We start from the raw sequence: 16,733 nt of genomic DNA, 5'->3' as shown, positions 1-16,733 counted from the left end.
TGTGCAAGATACTGTCCTGGGTGTAGTTCCCAGTTCTAATGGAAAAAAAAGTTATACTGTAGTGACATTGCCTTCCTAGGCAAGGGGTAAAAGACAGGTCAGGCCCCTGTAGTTTTGCTTCCCCCATGAGAAGAATCAATGTATGTTGACAGTTTTGGAAAACTTTTTCTGTGTCACAATTTCCTTCTCATGTTATCAATACTGTCTTTTCCTCCATTCTAGTGTTGTAGCTCAATTCATGAAAATCCAAAATGGTGTTCAATGTAGCATCACTTTAATGTATCAAAATCCAGTCTATTTATTTAGACTCTTAAAAATTAATTTCTTGGGGCAGCTAGGTGGCGCGGTAGGTAGAGCACCAGCCCTGGAGTCAGGAGTACCTGAGTTCAAATCTGGCCTCAGACACTTAACACTTACTAGCTGTGTGACCCTGGGCAAGTCACTTAACCCGAATTGCCTCACTAAAAAAAAAAATTGTTTTTTAATTAATTTCTTGACCTCCGTGTATTTTGATGAGCTTTGCTCTGTTAATATTTTCCTTCAGGATTCAGTTCCAACTAGCAGAATGGATTCAGGGAAGATTTATTAGGGATTGAGTTGTTTCTAATAGTAAGAGAACCTAAAAATGAACTCACCTATTTCCTTTTTCCAAACCAGTGATCATGGTAGACAAGCATACATCCTTAGCAATATGCAGCTGCTATGAGGGTTTTTTTTAAGTCTACTCTTTTTTGTGCCCCCATCTTCAATTTAGTATGTCTGAAAGAAGTTTTGATTCTTTCTAAGGTTAGTGTGAGCCCTAAAGCATAAAACTGAAAGAATGCCCCATTTTCCCAATTATTGGAATTGATCGATAACAGCACAAAAATGTATACAAGAACAGTTTGTAAATGGGCTAAAATAAGTTATTCGAAATTCATCAGTAAACTAAATAAAACTTGAATTCTTTTCTTCTGTACTCATTACCCTTTCTTAAGATTGATTATCTCTTGAAGCAGAACTTTAGATTTCAATTTTATTTCTAAATATAAAAATAATAGCTGGTAAAGACCTCTGACGACATCTTAGTTGAATTGAACCTTTTGATGCCTGGTTATTCCTTATCTTTCTGAGAGTTTACTTAAGAGCAAGTGCAGAATTGAATGATGGGTAAAACCTTTAATTCATCTTTGCCACATAAGGATAATGAATAACATGGAAATCTGATACAACCTGCCTTCAGTATTTTGTTTGACTTGTAAGTTTATGTACCATGCTAATCTTGGAAGGCAGAGAATTTCTTAAAAACAGAAGGAATTTTACTTCTCCTTGATTAGTTCCACTACTTTTAAGACATTTTTGCTGTTGTCTGATAAAGCTGCTTATTCCAGTGCCCTGGTATTCTAGAAACTACAGTTTATAAAATAAAACTCTTTTGTTTGGCATTTCCAGAGAAGTAAAAAAACAAATCCACAGAGATAAGAGGAAACTTTGATATAACCCAGGTTAGATAAGAAATTTTACAAGTTAGAAGTGGATTTGTGGGGCAGCTAGGTGGCGCAGTGGATAGAGCACTGGCCCTGGAGTCAGGAGGACCTGAGTTCAAATCCGGCCTCAGACACTTGACACTTACTAGCTGTGTGACCCTGGGCAAGTCACTTAACCCCAATTGCCTCACTAAAGAAGTAGATTTGTGTTGTAAGTGGTATATTAAATACAGTGTATTAAATACCACAACCCCTCTGAGTCAGATAAAGGGCACAGAATGACCCATCCTGAGGGTGTGTTTCTATATGAGGCTTGATATGAAACTAAGGGTCAGTAAATAGGAATAAAATTACTTCCCTTTTATTGACTGATCCCTGAAATTAGTTCTTTAACTAATTAGATTTACACATTTTACTATTACAGCTGAGGGCTCCAGTTGCTTTTGAAAATTCTCTTATATTTTTTGGATTTTTGAGAAGTAAATTCCACTTTATTAAGATATTAGAGTATTTAACATATTTGCCACTGTTTAAGCCTTAAATGCAGCTCCAAATGTGACTGTCTTAGGCACAAGAAGAAAAAAATATGGTCTTGGGAGAAAATTGGATTTCATCTGATTAAGCACAGTGCACCCTAAGTACCAGCAAACATGGTAAATCTGTTTTTACACTAACTTTAGTTCATATGTTACTACACTCGGCTTCTCAAATGTCTTGACTAGAAAGTGTATAAAATGTGACTTTGCTATAGAATTGTCAGGCTTGGGCAGAAATTATCCTTCTGATTTATTTCAGAATTCTTCACTATACTCATAATGGACCCTGGATTTGCTTCAGAACCTAATTTTCCAACCTCAGTTTTTACCTAATTATCTTCACCTGTCTTTCAAATGCTATTTATGCTATTCTTAAGCAGTTGCTATAATTAATACTATAATTTAAGTACACCTGTTTAAATATACCTATTTGCCTGAAAACAAACATTTTACCCTCTTAAAATGGCCTTTAAAATTGAAATGCACAATCAGGCCATACTTCTATGATAATTTTTTTAACCATGCCTGATTGCTAAATTTTTGCTTCACTTGATTTAAAAGTTTTAATCGGGGGTGGCTAGGTGGAGCAGTGGATAAAGCACAGGCCCTGGATTCAGGAGGACCTGAGTTCAAATTCGGCCTCAGACACTTGACACTTACTAGCTGTGTGACCCTGGGAAAGTCACTTAACCCTCATTGTCCTGCCAAAAAAAAAAAAAAAGGTTTTAATCACTTTACCTCAGGCCATTCCATCTATGCTAACAGCTATGTTGAAATGTGGGAATTTTCAAAACAATCATATTCTCTTTTAGCAGAAAGGTATACTTTCCTTTTAGAAGAAGCATCTAGGTGGATTTTTTTTTTTGTTTAAAATATTAGTTTAGTAATGAATCAGACCATAGTTTAGAAAAAGTATGTCATGTTATCAGAGCCAATCTCTTGTAATTAAAAATCTAACTTTGAGATAGATAGATTTTAATTTTGAGGTAAACAGAATTCCATCAGTTAATTTAGCATCCTAGTTGACTGGAAGATGCAATTTATTTTTCCCTAAAAAAATTTTATTTCCATTTCTTATACATACCATTATTGAGGTGGATAATCATCCACTTCCTAGGTGAAATTATACCTTATTGCACCTGTACTCAGCAGCTTTTTAGAAGAATAGGGGACCCACACTTTTTGAACTGATGATGGAGACTGGCACTAAAATTGACCAGATATGCACTTTAAGAAAATTCTAAATCTCTACTTTGTATGTGTGTATACATGTACATGTACAAACACATTAAATTATTAAGCACTTGCTGCTAGACACTGGGGATACAAGGATTCTAGTGTCTTTCATTCTATCAGAATGTAGTTTTGAGAGGCATAGCACTAGTATTTGAAATGATCAGGAAAAGCGTCTTGTAGAAGGTAGAATTTGAGCTAAGTAAGCATTCTATTAAAGAATTGACATAATTGGAGAAAAATCACTTCAATAGTTGAATGGAGGACATATTGAAATGGGGAAAGACAAGCTGGGAAAGCAATTAAGAAGCTATTGGATTAGTTCAGGCAAGAAATAATAAGGACCTGAACTAAAGTCCTTGCTTTGTGAGCAGTGAGGAGACATATGTGAAAGATCATGTGGGGATATAAATGGCAACATTTGACAATTGATTGAATATCTGAGATGAGGAAGAGTGAAGAGTCAATGATAATGCCAAGGTTGTGAACTTGGGAGAATAGAAAAATGGTAGTGGTTTCAAAAGAAATAGGGAAAGTTTAGGGAAGGAAGTATATTGATGATGAGTAGAGGGAGAAAGTTAATGAGTTCTATTTTGGACAAACAGTGAGTTTGAGATGTCTATGAGGCATCCATTTTTAAATATCTGGTATGGTACTGGAGCTTTAGCATATGTAGGTCTGAGAATCACATATATTTGAATGATAATTAAACCCTTAACAGCTGATAAGATCTCCAACTTTGAAACTGAGAGAAAAGAGTGCCCAAGAAAGAGCCTTGGCTGTAGCCACAGTTAAAGGATTTAATATTTATGATGATCCAGCAAAATCGACCAAGGAAGAATCGCCAGGTAACAAGAAAATGTGGAGAGTTAGTACCAACAAAAACCCAAAGAAGAGATTATCCAGGAGGAAGGGGATAGTCAGCAGTGTCAAACACCTTCCAAGGGGTCAAGAAAAGACCATCAGATTTGACATTCACTTGAGAAATATTAGTGAATTGGGATAGAACAATTTCAGTTGAATGATGAGAACTGAAAACAGATTGAAAAGAGTTGAGGGATAAATGAGGGGAGAGGAAGTTCAGGCAGAGATTTTAGACAGATTTTTCTAGATTGGCTGAGAAAGGTAAGAGTTATAGGGTGTCAGTTTGAGGGGTTGACAAGGTATAGTAAAGTTTTTTTAAGAACAGCTAGACAGACATGAGATTAGAGAAAGTTCAAATAATTGACAGGGATCAGTTTTTTGTAGAAAGTGGAAGAGAATTACCATTCTTTTCAAGGATACATACAGAGGATTTGACTCATAAGGAAAAGGAGGCCTCATCTTGAAAAACTAGAGAAAAGGAGAAAATGGGTGGTAAGAAGAAGGGATTTTGAGGTGTATCAAAATGGAGAGGTGGTAGCTCATAGTGAGCCTTCTCTGTTTTCTCAGTAACGTATGTGGTCACTTGCTCAGCTGACTGGGGTAGGGAAGGAGACTTGTGAAGATTTAGAACAGTGTGGTGAATAGCATAGAGAATCAGAGAGAGATGAAGATTGCTTTATTGCAGTGAGGGCCCAGTTGAGATTGCAAATTTGTAATATAACCAGTGAGCTCAATTAAGTAATTTATTCTAGCCTTATTTAGCAACATATAAGACAAAGCTAGGAACCAATGAGGCGGTTGATGAGTGTGATTCTGGGCTAGGATTTGTCAAGATTTAAGTCACAAAAAGACAAAAGGTAAGAAATTTGAGAGAAGAATTAGAGCCAGCATGTTCTCTATACTGTATCATAAATTTTATTTTATTATTTTGGGGGGGGGTTTAACAGGTTCTAACATACTAATAATAGCAATAATGACCAAGGATCATAATTATAAGTAATAAATGGATTTTTTTTACTATATATTTGGGCATTGCATTAAAGCTGCTACAATATGGTGTGTTATACATGTGTGCTTTTGGTGTTTTTGTTTATTGTTGAGGTTTTTGGGGGGGAGGTGTTACAGGGCAATGGGGGTTAAGTGACTCGCCCAGGGTCACACAGCTAGGAAGTATCATGTGTCTGAGACCAGATTTGAACTCAGGTCCTTCTGAATCCAGGGCTGGTGCTTTATCCACTGCACCACCTAGCTGCACCCCCTATGTTAAGTGGTTTTATTTTTTGTTTTGGGGAGGGGGTTTATATGTGTGCTTTTGAACACATATTGAAAAAGAATATTGTCAGGTCAGCAAGCATTTGGGTTTTTTTTGTTGTTTTTTTTTGTTGTTTTTTACATATAATGTATTTTATTTTTTCCGTTACATGTAAAGATAGTTCTCAACTTTTGTTTATATAAGCTTTACAATTTCAGATTTTTCTCCCTCCCTCTCCTCCCTCCCCCCTCCCCTAGACAGCAGGTAATCTGATATAGGTTATATCTATATATCTATATATCATATCCATATCCATATAGATAGATAGATAGATATACACACATATATATATACACATAATAACATTAATCCTATGTCTGCATTAATCCTGTTACAAGAGAAAAAATCAGAGCAGTGATGAAAAACCTCAAAATAGAAAAAAAAAAAAAACAACAGCACCCAAAACAAAAGAAACAGTATGGTTCAATCAGCATCTATACTCCACAGTTCTTTTTTTTTTTTTTTCCTTGGATTTGGAGATCCTCTTCTATCATGAGTTCCCTGGAACTCTTCTGTACCATTGCATTGGTGAGAAGAATATAGTCCATCACAGTAGGTCAACACTCAATGTTGATGATACTGTGTACAGTGTTCTTCTGGTTCTGCTCATCTCACTCATCATCAGCTCACGTAAGACCCTCCAGGTTTCTCTGAACTCCTCCTGCTCATCATTTCTTACAGCACAATAGTATTCCATTGTATTCATATACCACAACTTGTCCAGCCATTCCCCAATTGATGGGCAGCAAGCATTTGTTAAGTGCCTTCTGTGTTCCAAGAACTGTGCTAAGCTCTGGGAATAGGGGGAAAAAAACTCCTTCCCTCAAGGACCCTCCACAGTCTAATGGAGAGAGATAGCACTGAAGCAACTACATACAAAAAAGATATGTAAAGGATAAATTAGAGATTGTCTCAGAGGGAAGACACTGATATTAAGGAGGACCAGAAAAAAACTTCTTGTAGAAGCTAGGATTTCATTTGAGGTTTGAAGGAAGCATGGGAAACTAGAAGGTGGAGGTTAGGAAGGGGAGAATTCCAGGCATGGGGGACAGCCTGATAAAAGTCAGGAGGTATGAACTGTCTTGTCTGAGGAAGAGCAAAGAGGCTAGGGTCACTGAATTACATAGTATGTAGAGGGGAGTTGAATATAAGAAGAATGGAAAGTTAGTAAAGGTTGTAAATGTTATAAAGGTCTTTAAAAACCAAATAGAGGACTTTATATTTGATCTTGGAAATAATTGTTTCCTGAGGAAATAAAACATTCAGACCTGCACTTTGGGAAAATCATTTTGATAGTTGAGTGGAGGATGGATTGTTATGGAGAGAAATTTGAAGCAGGGAAACCAACTTTCATTGCAGTAGTTCAGGCATGAGGGAATGAGGCCACCTGTGTGGTGGCCATGTATCAGAGAGATTTTGAATGTAGAATTGATATGATATTACAGCATGCTAGTTGTGGAATGTGAGAGAGAATGAGGAGTCTAGAATACCACCTACAGTGAGAGGATGATGATGCCCTCACAGTCATAAAGTTAGGAAGAAGAGAAGGATTTTGGAGAAAGGTAAGAACAGTGCTGAACATTTTGAGTAAACATGTTTATAAAACATTTAGTTGTCCCATAGCCACATAAAGATGCAAGACTGAAGAGATCAGAAGAAAGGTTAGGGCTGGATAATTAGATCTGAGGATCATCTTTATAGAGATGATAATTGAATCCAGAGGTAATGATGAGCAAAACAGTTTAGAAGGAGAAGAGAAGAGAGCCCAGGACAGAGCCTTGAGGACCACCCAAGGTTAGTAGTCATGGCCTGGAGGATCCAGCAAAAAAGACTGAGGAATAGATTGTCATAAGTCAGACAGGTAGGAGAACTCAGAGAAAGCAAAGAGTTCATGAAAGTATGTAAGAAAACCTAGAGAAAAGATGGTACCAAGGAAATGAGGGTGATCAACAGTATGAGAGGCTTCAAAGGGATTGAGAAAAGGCCATTAGATTTGGCAATTAAGAAATAATTTGGATACCACTGAGGGGGGTGGGGCCAAGATGGCAGAGGAAAGGCTGTGACTTCCCCAAGGTCCTGATAAATAATCCAAACACTCTATAAATAATGTCATAAAATAACTCCCAGAGCAGCCTAACCCACCTAAGAACAGAGACTATTTTCCAGCCAAAGACGGCAACTGGGATCACCTGCTGTTCAGGCCAAGAGAGGCACTCAGCACGCGGGACTCAACCTGGAACAGACTGCACCTCCAGGGCCTCGGAGTCTTCGGCGCAAGTGGCTTCTTCTTACACTCAGCTTGCAGACCAGTGGGGGGTTTGACAGTTGGCTGGAGTGAAGTAGCTGTGGTCTCTGCTGGAGTTGGGGTGAAGCACCCTGGTTCTGAACCAGCGACCTGACTCGAGTGGTGGGGGCCCAGTGAGGGAGGGCCATAGGCACGCCAGGCTTCTGACCATAGAGAATCAGATTTTAATCAGACATCTGCTTCTGGGTTGAGATGAGTAGGCTAAGAAAAGAGTGGACAATAGACAGCTTCTTAGGGGGCAAGATAGACCAGAACACACTCTCAAAAGAAGATAATAACAAAGTCAAAGCTCCAACATCCAAAGCTTCCAAGAAAAATATGTATTGGTCTCAGGCCACAGAAGAGCTCAAAAGGGATTTTGAAGAGAAAGTAGGAGAGATAGAAGGAAGATTTAGAGAGGTGGAGGAAAAAATGGAAAGGGAAATGAGAGCGATGCAGGAACATCATGAGAAAAAAGTCAATAGCTTGAAAAGCCAAATGGAAAAGGAGATAAAAAAGCTTTCTGAAGAAAATAATTGCCTAAGAATTAGGATTGAACAAATGAAAGCTAGTGACTTTATGAGAAACCAAGACACAGTAAAGCAAATCCAAATGAATAAAAAAATAGAGGGCAGTATGAAATATCTCCTTGGAAAAACAGCTGACCTGGAAAATAGGTCCAGGAGAGATCATTTGAAAATCATTAGACTACCTGAAAACCATGACCAAAATAAGAGTTTAGACATCATCTTCCAAGAGATTGTCAGGGAAAATTGCCCTGATATTCTAGAAGCAGAAGGTAAAATAGATATTGAAAGAATCCACCAATCATCTCCTGAAAGAGATCCCAAAAGGAAAACCTCCAGGAATATTATAGCCAAATTCCAGAGCTCCCAGGTCAAGGAAAATATATTGCAAGCAGCCAGAAAGAAGCAATTCCAATACTGTGGAGCCACAGTCAGGATAGCACAATGTAAAGAATTAATCGTGATTTAGAAACCCCAGCGTGTGCCTCGGCCAGGACTCAGGTGCTGCGCCTCTGCACAGGTGCAGTGCTCCACCCACCTCGTGCCTACACCTAAGTAGGCCTGGCCAAATTATAATGATGGGAAGCCAGTTAAGGGCAGTCTGGTGGCCTTCGTGGTGTGGAAGCTGGGAGGCTGGCCATTCTACAACCGTCTGTTAATTCTATCAATCACGGCTGCCAGCCAATTAGCTTTGGGCTGTGTGTGTGTCCCCTCTGTTTCCTGTGAGAGAGGGGGTTGCTGGTAAGGAGAAGGGAGGAAATTCACCATTCCGGCTTTGGAGCTAGAAAGAGATGGGACGCAGCCGTATATTCTGCTGAGCCCCAGGCCGTGGTATGATTCAGGTCGTATTGTTTTCCTTCCCCCATTCCTTTTTTTATCCTTACCCTTAATTCTACTAATCTTACTTGTGTTTTTAAGTTCATTCTTGTTAATAAACCCTGTTCTGTTTTTGAAAGAGGCTGTTAATCCCCTTCCTTGCCCCAATATTGCGGCGAGCTGCCTAACTAACACTCCCCAATTAAAATTTGGACCCTATAACAGGATCTAGCAGCTTCTACATTAAAATATTGGAGGGCATGGAATGTGACATTCCAGAGGGCAAAGAAATTGGGTTTACAACCAAGAATCACCTACCCAGCAAAACTGCGTATAATCTTTCAGGGGGGGAAATGGGACTTTAGTGAAAAAGAGGACTTTGAGGCATTTGTGATGAAAAGACCTGAATTGAATAGAAAATTTCACTTACAAATACAAGACCCGAGAGAAACATAAGAAGGTAAACAGGAAAAAAGAATTCATGAGGAATATTAAAAGATTAAAGTGTTTACATTCCTACATGGAAAGATAATACTTCTAACTCATAAGAACTTTCTCAGTATTAGGGCAGCTAAAAGGAATATACTTAAAGGGCACACAGGTGTGAATTGAATATAAAGGGATGATATCTATAAAGCATTTTTTTGTTTGTTTAGCCTTGTTTTTTGTGGGTCAGACTGGGTTGGGTGACATGTCTGGGGCTGGATTTGGGCTCGGGGCCTCCTGGGTCCATGGCTGCTGCTTTGTCCACTGTGTCACCTAGGCACCTGTGTCATGTGACCCATGAGCACATCTTTAAAGTAAAGTTTAGAGGATAAGAGGAATGCACTGGAAGAAAGGGAAAGGGAGATGTGGACTGGGAAAAAGTAGCTCACATAAAAGAAACAGGAAAAACTTATGAAGTGGAGGGGAAGATGGGGAAGGAGTGGGGGAGTGAGGGAACCTTACTCTCATCAGAATTGGCTCAATGAGAGAATAACATAGACACTCAAGTGGGTATAGTAATATATTTTGCCCTCAGGGAAAGTGGGAGGGAGAGGAAATAAGGGGGGAAGGGAGAGGTGAAGGAAGGAAGGGCAGATTGGGGGAGGAGGCAGTAAAAAGCAAAACACTTCTGAGGAGGGAGAGAGTAAAGGAAGATAGGAAATAGAGTAAATATTAAGGGGAGAGAATAGGATGGAGAGTAATACAGTTAGCAATATTAACTGTGAAAGAAATGATGAACAGGATGCTATCAGAATGATGTATGAAAAATGCAAACCATCAACAGAGGAAGAACTGATGATATTTGAATACAGATTGAAGTATGATTTTATTGTTAGATCCTCGTTCTAAAGTTATTTTGTCTATTTTCTTTCACAACCTGACAAATGTGAAGATGTTTTGCATAGCTGCACATGTATGACTTATATTTAATTGCTTGATTTCATAGGGAGAGTTGAGGAGGGAGGGAGGAAGAAAATTTAGAACACAGAGTTTTTTTGTTTGTTTGGATTTTTTTGGTGAGGCAGTTGGGGTTAAGTGACTTGCCCAGGGTCACACAGCTAGTAAGTGTTAAGTATCTGAGGCCGCCTTTGAACTCAGGTCCTCCTGACTCCAGGGCTGGTGCTCTATCCACTGTGCCACCTTAAAAATCAATATGAAAAGAAATGATGATCAGGAGTTCAGAGAAATCTGGAAGGACTTATATGAACTGATGCTGACTGAGAGGAACAGAACCAGGAGAACATTGTACACAGTAACAGCAGCATTGTGTGACAAACAACAGTGATAGACTTGACTCTTTTTAGCAGTGCAACAATCCAAAATAATTTCAAAGAACTTCATGATAGAAAATGTTCTCAACATCCAGAAAAAAGGAACTGTGGATTATGAATGCAGATTGAACCATACTATTTCTACTTTCGGGCTGATTTTTTTCCCCCTTCTTTTTTGAGGTTTTTCCCTTGTGCTCTGATTTCACAATAGGACTAATGCAGAAATATGTTCAATATGATGGCACATATATAACCTATATCAGATTGCTTTCTGTCTTGGGGAGGAGGGAGGGTGGGAGAAAAATTTGGAACTAAACATCCTATGAAAACAAATGTTGGAAACTATCTTTATATATAACTGGAAAATAATAAAATACTTTTATTAATCAAAAAAAAATCATTTGTAACTTTGGAGAGAACAGTTTGGGGTGAATGATGAGGCCCCAAACTGGACTACAGAGAATTAGGAACAGCAAAGGAATTGGAAGCACTCATTGTAGATAGCTTTCTTAAAGGGTTTAATTATGACAGTGAGGAGATAGGTAGGATGATAGTAGGAATAAATGGATAGATTGATTCAGTAAGGGGTTTTTTTTGAGAGTAGTAGAGATACTGCTAATTTAAAAGCAGTAATAGACAAGGAAAGATTGAAAATTAGTGAGAGTAGGAATGATAGAAGGGGGAATCTGCTACAAAAGATGGGATGAAATGAGATAACTTCTGCATGTAGAAGAGTGAAATTAGGAGATTGTGGGGGAAGGCATCTGAATGGAGTGAAATGAGGAGGAGTTGAGAATGATTAATGGCCTCAGTTTCTTTAGAGAAATGTCAGGCAAAGTTTTCAGTAGTAGTAGTAGTAGTTTTCAAAGTTTTCAGTAGTAGTAGGGGATAGTAGGGACTATGGCAGATTTGAAGAGAGATAAAAAGTTGGAAAAGCCATTGTGGTAAGTGGGATTGTGAATCAATTAGGAAGCTGTAAAAGGATTACCTTGCTAGTTAGTGCCTAGTTAAGATTATATACATAAATAAGTATTTGACCCAGTCACCATGTTTTCTCTAGCTTCCTTTAGCAGCCCATGAATAGGAACAAAAAGAGTAGATACTGCATTCTGATTCAAGATCATATAAATTTGTTTGTATCATAAGCATATATGAGGGCATATCTTTTTTTTTTTTTTTTAGTGAGGCAATTGGGGTTAAGTGACTTGCCCAGAGTCACACAGCTAGTAAGTGTTAAGTGTCTGAGGCCGGATTTGAACTCAGGTACTCCTGACTCCAAGGCCGGTGCTTTATCCACTGTGCCACCTAGCTGCCCCTATGAGGGCATATCTTATGAACAGGAAGTAAAGAGCAGAGGGAATTATAACCTCAAAAGATGGGAAACTATTCAAATGATCTTCATATTAAGGAACTATAGGTAAAGTAGATTCATTCATTCAAGAGAACAGCATATTAACAGTATTTACTTAGGCTACATATTGTAAGCTTAAGTGGCGACTTTGTGTGCAAACACTTGGATAATAATTTAGTATTTTGACTGAAATGCTTTTGGATTTAGCGTACCAAAGTTATACTTTGGGTGATTCTGTCAATAAATGTTGGAATTTATTAAAATCAATATATAAAAGAAAGTTTGGATAATACAGACATAAAATAATACACTCTATGTGCATCCCTTCCCTATAAATTAAGGAACATGATATTCCATGATGATCTGTCCTGAATTTCTTTGTTGCAGTCCTAATCACATATTTTCTGATGGGATGGAGATTTTTGTTGAGGCCTTGTGTTCCCCAATTCAAGCTCAGGGACTTCTCCATGGTGAGGAATTATCCAACTGGAATTATGTGCAAATTATCCCTGCTGCAGGGGGTAAGGCTGTACTTTATTGAGAAGAATCTTCTGTATCAATAAGAGAACAAACCCTATGGGATTACAGTTACTTAAGTCACCATATCAAACTGACCTATATCTTGTGTACCATCAAGAGGATGCTGTTTCTATGATTACTGATTTTATTTCCTCCTTGGCTTACAGCAACAAAACTTCAAGCAGAAGGTAGTGGCATTGTTGCGAAGGTTTAAAGTTTCTGATGAGGTATGTTAGCTGTACGTTAAATTTTTTTCCTTTCATTTTAATGTTAACATTGTATTTGAGTTCACCTATTTCACAAGCTATTTTTTCAAGGCCCCGTTTCTCTTCTTTTGGCCTGTGTTCCATATGTTTCTCGACTTAACTTTTTGATGGAGTATCTTTATATTAACAAACTTAGTACAATATTGAAACCAGGTTTGTGAGTCATTTTATTTTATTTTTATTGGTGTCCTTTGTTCTTAAATGTCATTCTTGCCCCCTCTTCTACCCTAAAAACCATTGCTTCTAACCAAAATGGAAAGAAAAAAAGTTCAGCAGAACTTAGACATGAACTGCTTCTGTATTCTATACCCATAGTCCCTCACCTTAGCAGTGAAGGGAAGGAGGTACATTTTATTAACTTTTTTTTCTAGGCCAAATTTGATTGCTATTATTATTTTACTACAATATTGTGGTATTGTGATTTATTTTAAAGAGTGATTTGGAAATGCTTTATTCTAGAAATAGCTTTATTAAGTAAAAAGGTTTATTGAGAAAAACTTTTTAAAAGCTTAAGATGGATATGCAGGTTGTGTATCATAACTCTCTTAATTGATTGATTTCTTTGCCAAGGATGATTACTAGCAGAAAAATATCCTGGGAAAAATAAAATTCTCACTTTGATTTTCCCATAGATTAAGCTTCCAAAGTTGGCTAAAATGATTAGACCATATAAAAATGGCAGGGCAGTAGGAGCACTTGTCAAAGCATGTGTCAAGAAAATGACCAGGAAATAAGTGAACTAGCCTAGATGTCATGGTCCAAGTGAGGTTCATATTACTCCAAGAACAGGGAGGATCTGTAGCTTAAGGGTACTGAGATTAAGCCTGTTTAAATCACAGAATCTCAGGGATGGAAGGATCTCAGAAGTCCAGCCTCAACTATAGCAGCACTCTCCCTACAATATCTCCAACAAATCCTTCCAAAGACAGAAAACATACTGCTTCCTACGATAGCCCCTTGAACTTGGAGATAGTTCTGAATTTTTAGGAAGTTTTATTTTTAAGCCAAAATTTCTCTCTGTGCAGCTTCTTCCATTACTCTTAGTTCTACCCTCTAGGGACAAGAAAAATAAGTTTAACTCCTTTTCCATTTGGTAGCTTTTCAAATACTTTTTTAAAAAGCTGTTATTTCCTGTCTCAGTCTTCACTCTCAGTTTAAATATCCCCAGTCTTCTCACCATCCTGGTTGCCCTTTTCTGGGAGCATTCTGGTTTGTCATTGCCCCTTCTGAAATATGTCATTTGCACAAAGCTGAACACAGTGATGCAAATATCTTTGGACCATTCTGGAACTATCATCTGTCATTTAAAAAAATCTCTGTAGCTCTGTTAAGATTGTGCAAAGTCTTTTAGGTTGCTGTGATAAATTGTTGACTTATATTGATCTCACAATCCTCTAAAAAAAAAACCCAGAATTTTTTCACTTTAACTCTATTTAGATTTGCCTCCTCCATCTGGTACTGCTCAAACAAATGTAGGGTTTAACATTTATCCCTATTAAATTTTCTCTTACTAGATTAGAACTATTCACTCACAAGGATTTTAGAGGACATCTAGTCCAGAACATTTCTCAGTAAGAATTCCCTCTGTCAAAAAATGTCTGAGAAGAGTACTACCTATTACCTCCTGAGGCATTTCATTTTGCTTCGACAGCTATAATTGTTAAGAAGTTATTCTTTAGGGGGCAGCTAGGTGGCACAGTGGATAAAGCACCAGCTCTGGATTCAGGAGGACCTGAGTTCAAATGCAACTTAAGATACTTGACATCATAACGATTAGAATGACGCCACCTGCTGGAGACTTACTGTAGCAAAGCACTGCCATGAGGTGAAGGCCTCTGAGGGCAAGCTATGTGGTCAAGGTCCTTAGCATCAAGAAATGATGTTGGCTGGTAGGAGGAAGAAGGGGGAGGCTGGTGCTCTGACTCGAGCTCTTTCCTGAGGACTCTGGTGAAGGGAGCTAGAAATGCTGTCTCCCTTTAATAGATAGATGAATCTAGGCCTTTCTCTCTCTCTTTACCAAATTCTTACTCTCCTTAATAAATGCTTAAAAGTCTTAACTCTTGCTAAAGCTTATAATTTATTGGCGACCACTAATTAGATATTTTAGACAGTATAGCTAGAATTTTAGCCCTTACAACACTTACTAGCTGTGTGACCTTGGGCAAGTTACTTAACCCTCATTGCCCTACAAAAAAAAAAAAAGTTATTCTTTATATCAATCCTAAATGTGCCTGTCAGAAACCTTTATAAGCATCCAGACATAGTGTTACCTTGTTTGCCCTCTCTTTGTTAAGGTAAGATAGCAGTTCCAAAACATAGTCTTCATAAGTATGTAACAGGGATCTATGGCAAGGCCTGGTCACACTTTCTACAGATGTGTTCTAGAATTTTGCCAGTCATCAGAGTTAATCTCATTGATCTGTTTCTGACTTCATTTTCTTCCCTTTCATGAAAATTGGGAAGCATTTGCTCTTCTCAAACTCTTCAGTATTCTACTCACTTCCCTAAATCTTTTAGTATTGTTTATTGTAGTTCATCTTAAACTCATCAAAGGAAGCTAGATAATAATCTCTTACTATCTCTCTCCTTAGTAGCCATCTTTATTCACTCTTTCTAGTACAATTATTATTGTCTTTGCCAAAAATATTGCAATATATAGGGGGCAGCTAGGTGGTGCAGTGGACAAAGCACCAACCCTGGATTCAGGAGGGCCTGAGTTCAAATCTGGCCTCAGACACTTGACACTTACTAGATGTGTGACCCTGGGCAAGTCACTTAACCCTCATTGCCCCAAATGACTCTGCCTTCTCTCTGTCATTTTTTATCATCCTATCCATCCTGAGTCACAATCCTATTGTTTGTTTATTTTTTTAAATAATAAACATTTTTATTTATAATTTTGAATTCCAAATTTTATCTCTCCTTCCTTCCCTTCCTCCCCTCCCCTCTCCCTGAGGTGGTAAGCAATCAGATGTGGGTTATACATGTACGATTATGCAAAACATTACCATATTAGTCATTTTGTACAAGAAAACTTGAATAAAAGAAATAAATGAAAGTGAAAAATAGCATGCTTCAATCCGTGTTCCATCAATATCAGTTCTTTCTTTGGAGGTGGATAGTATGTTTTATCATTAGTCCTTTGGGATTTTCATTGTATTTCTGAGAATAGTTAAGTCTTTTACAATTCTTCATCAAACAGTATTGCTGTCTCTGCACAACGTTCTCTTGGTTCTGCTCACTTCACTATATATCAGTTCATACAAGTCTTTCCAGGCCTTTCTGAAATCATCCTGCTTGTCATTTCTTATAGCACAATAATATTCCATCACCATCATATACCATAGTTTGTTCAGCCATCCCCCAGTTGATGGGCATTCCTTTGATTTCCAATTCTTAGCCACCACAAAAAGAGCTGCTATAAATATTTTTGAACAAATAGGTCTTTTTCTCTTTTGGGGGATGTCTTTGGGATATAAACCAGCAATGTTATTTCTGGATCAAAGGGTATGCAAAGTTTTATAGCTCTTTGGGCATAGTTCTAAATTGCTCTCCAGAATGGTTGGATCTTTTCACAACTCCACCAACAGTAGATTAATGTCCCAGTTTCCCCACATCCCCTCCAACATCCAGTATTTTCCTTTTTTTGTTATATTTGCCACTCTGATAGGTATGAGGTGATAACTCAGAGTTGTTTTAATTTGCATTTTTCTTATTAATAGTGATCTCTAGAGCATTTTTTCATATGATTATAGATAGCTTTGATTTCTTTGTCTCTAAACTGCCTATTCATATCCTTTGA

The 16,733-nt window shown here is 37.8% G+C and overlaps 1 protein-coding gene across 7 annotated transcripts in view; it reads left to right on the top strand.

Moving 5' to 3' along the window:
• Positions 1-16,733, top strand: part of PACS2 (phosphofurin acidic cluster sorting protein 2) — a 298,609-nt gene that overhangs the window by 163,419 nt on the left and 118,457 nt on the right. For all 7 annotated transcript variants that reach the window (XM_043985957.1, XM_043985954.1, XM_043985953.1 and 4 more), the window contains exon 8: positions 12,833-12,892. In XM_043985957.1, the coding sequence (XP_043841892.1) occupies positions 12,833-12,892 (60 nt within the window). The remainder of the gene's footprint in view (positions 1-12,832; positions 12,893-16,733) is intronic.

This window comes from Dromiciops gliroides, chromosome 2 (genome assembly GCF_019393635.1).
Source record: "Dromiciops gliroides isolate mDroGli1 chromosome 2, mDroGli1.pri, whole genome shotgun sequence".
Taxonomy (NCBI): Eukaryota; Metazoa; Chordata; class Mammalia; order Microbiotheria; family Microbiotheriidae; genus Dromiciops; species Dromiciops gliroides.
The sequence above is the reverse complement of the archived record's forward strand: the minus strand, read 5'-3'. Positions and strand labels throughout refer to the sequence as shown.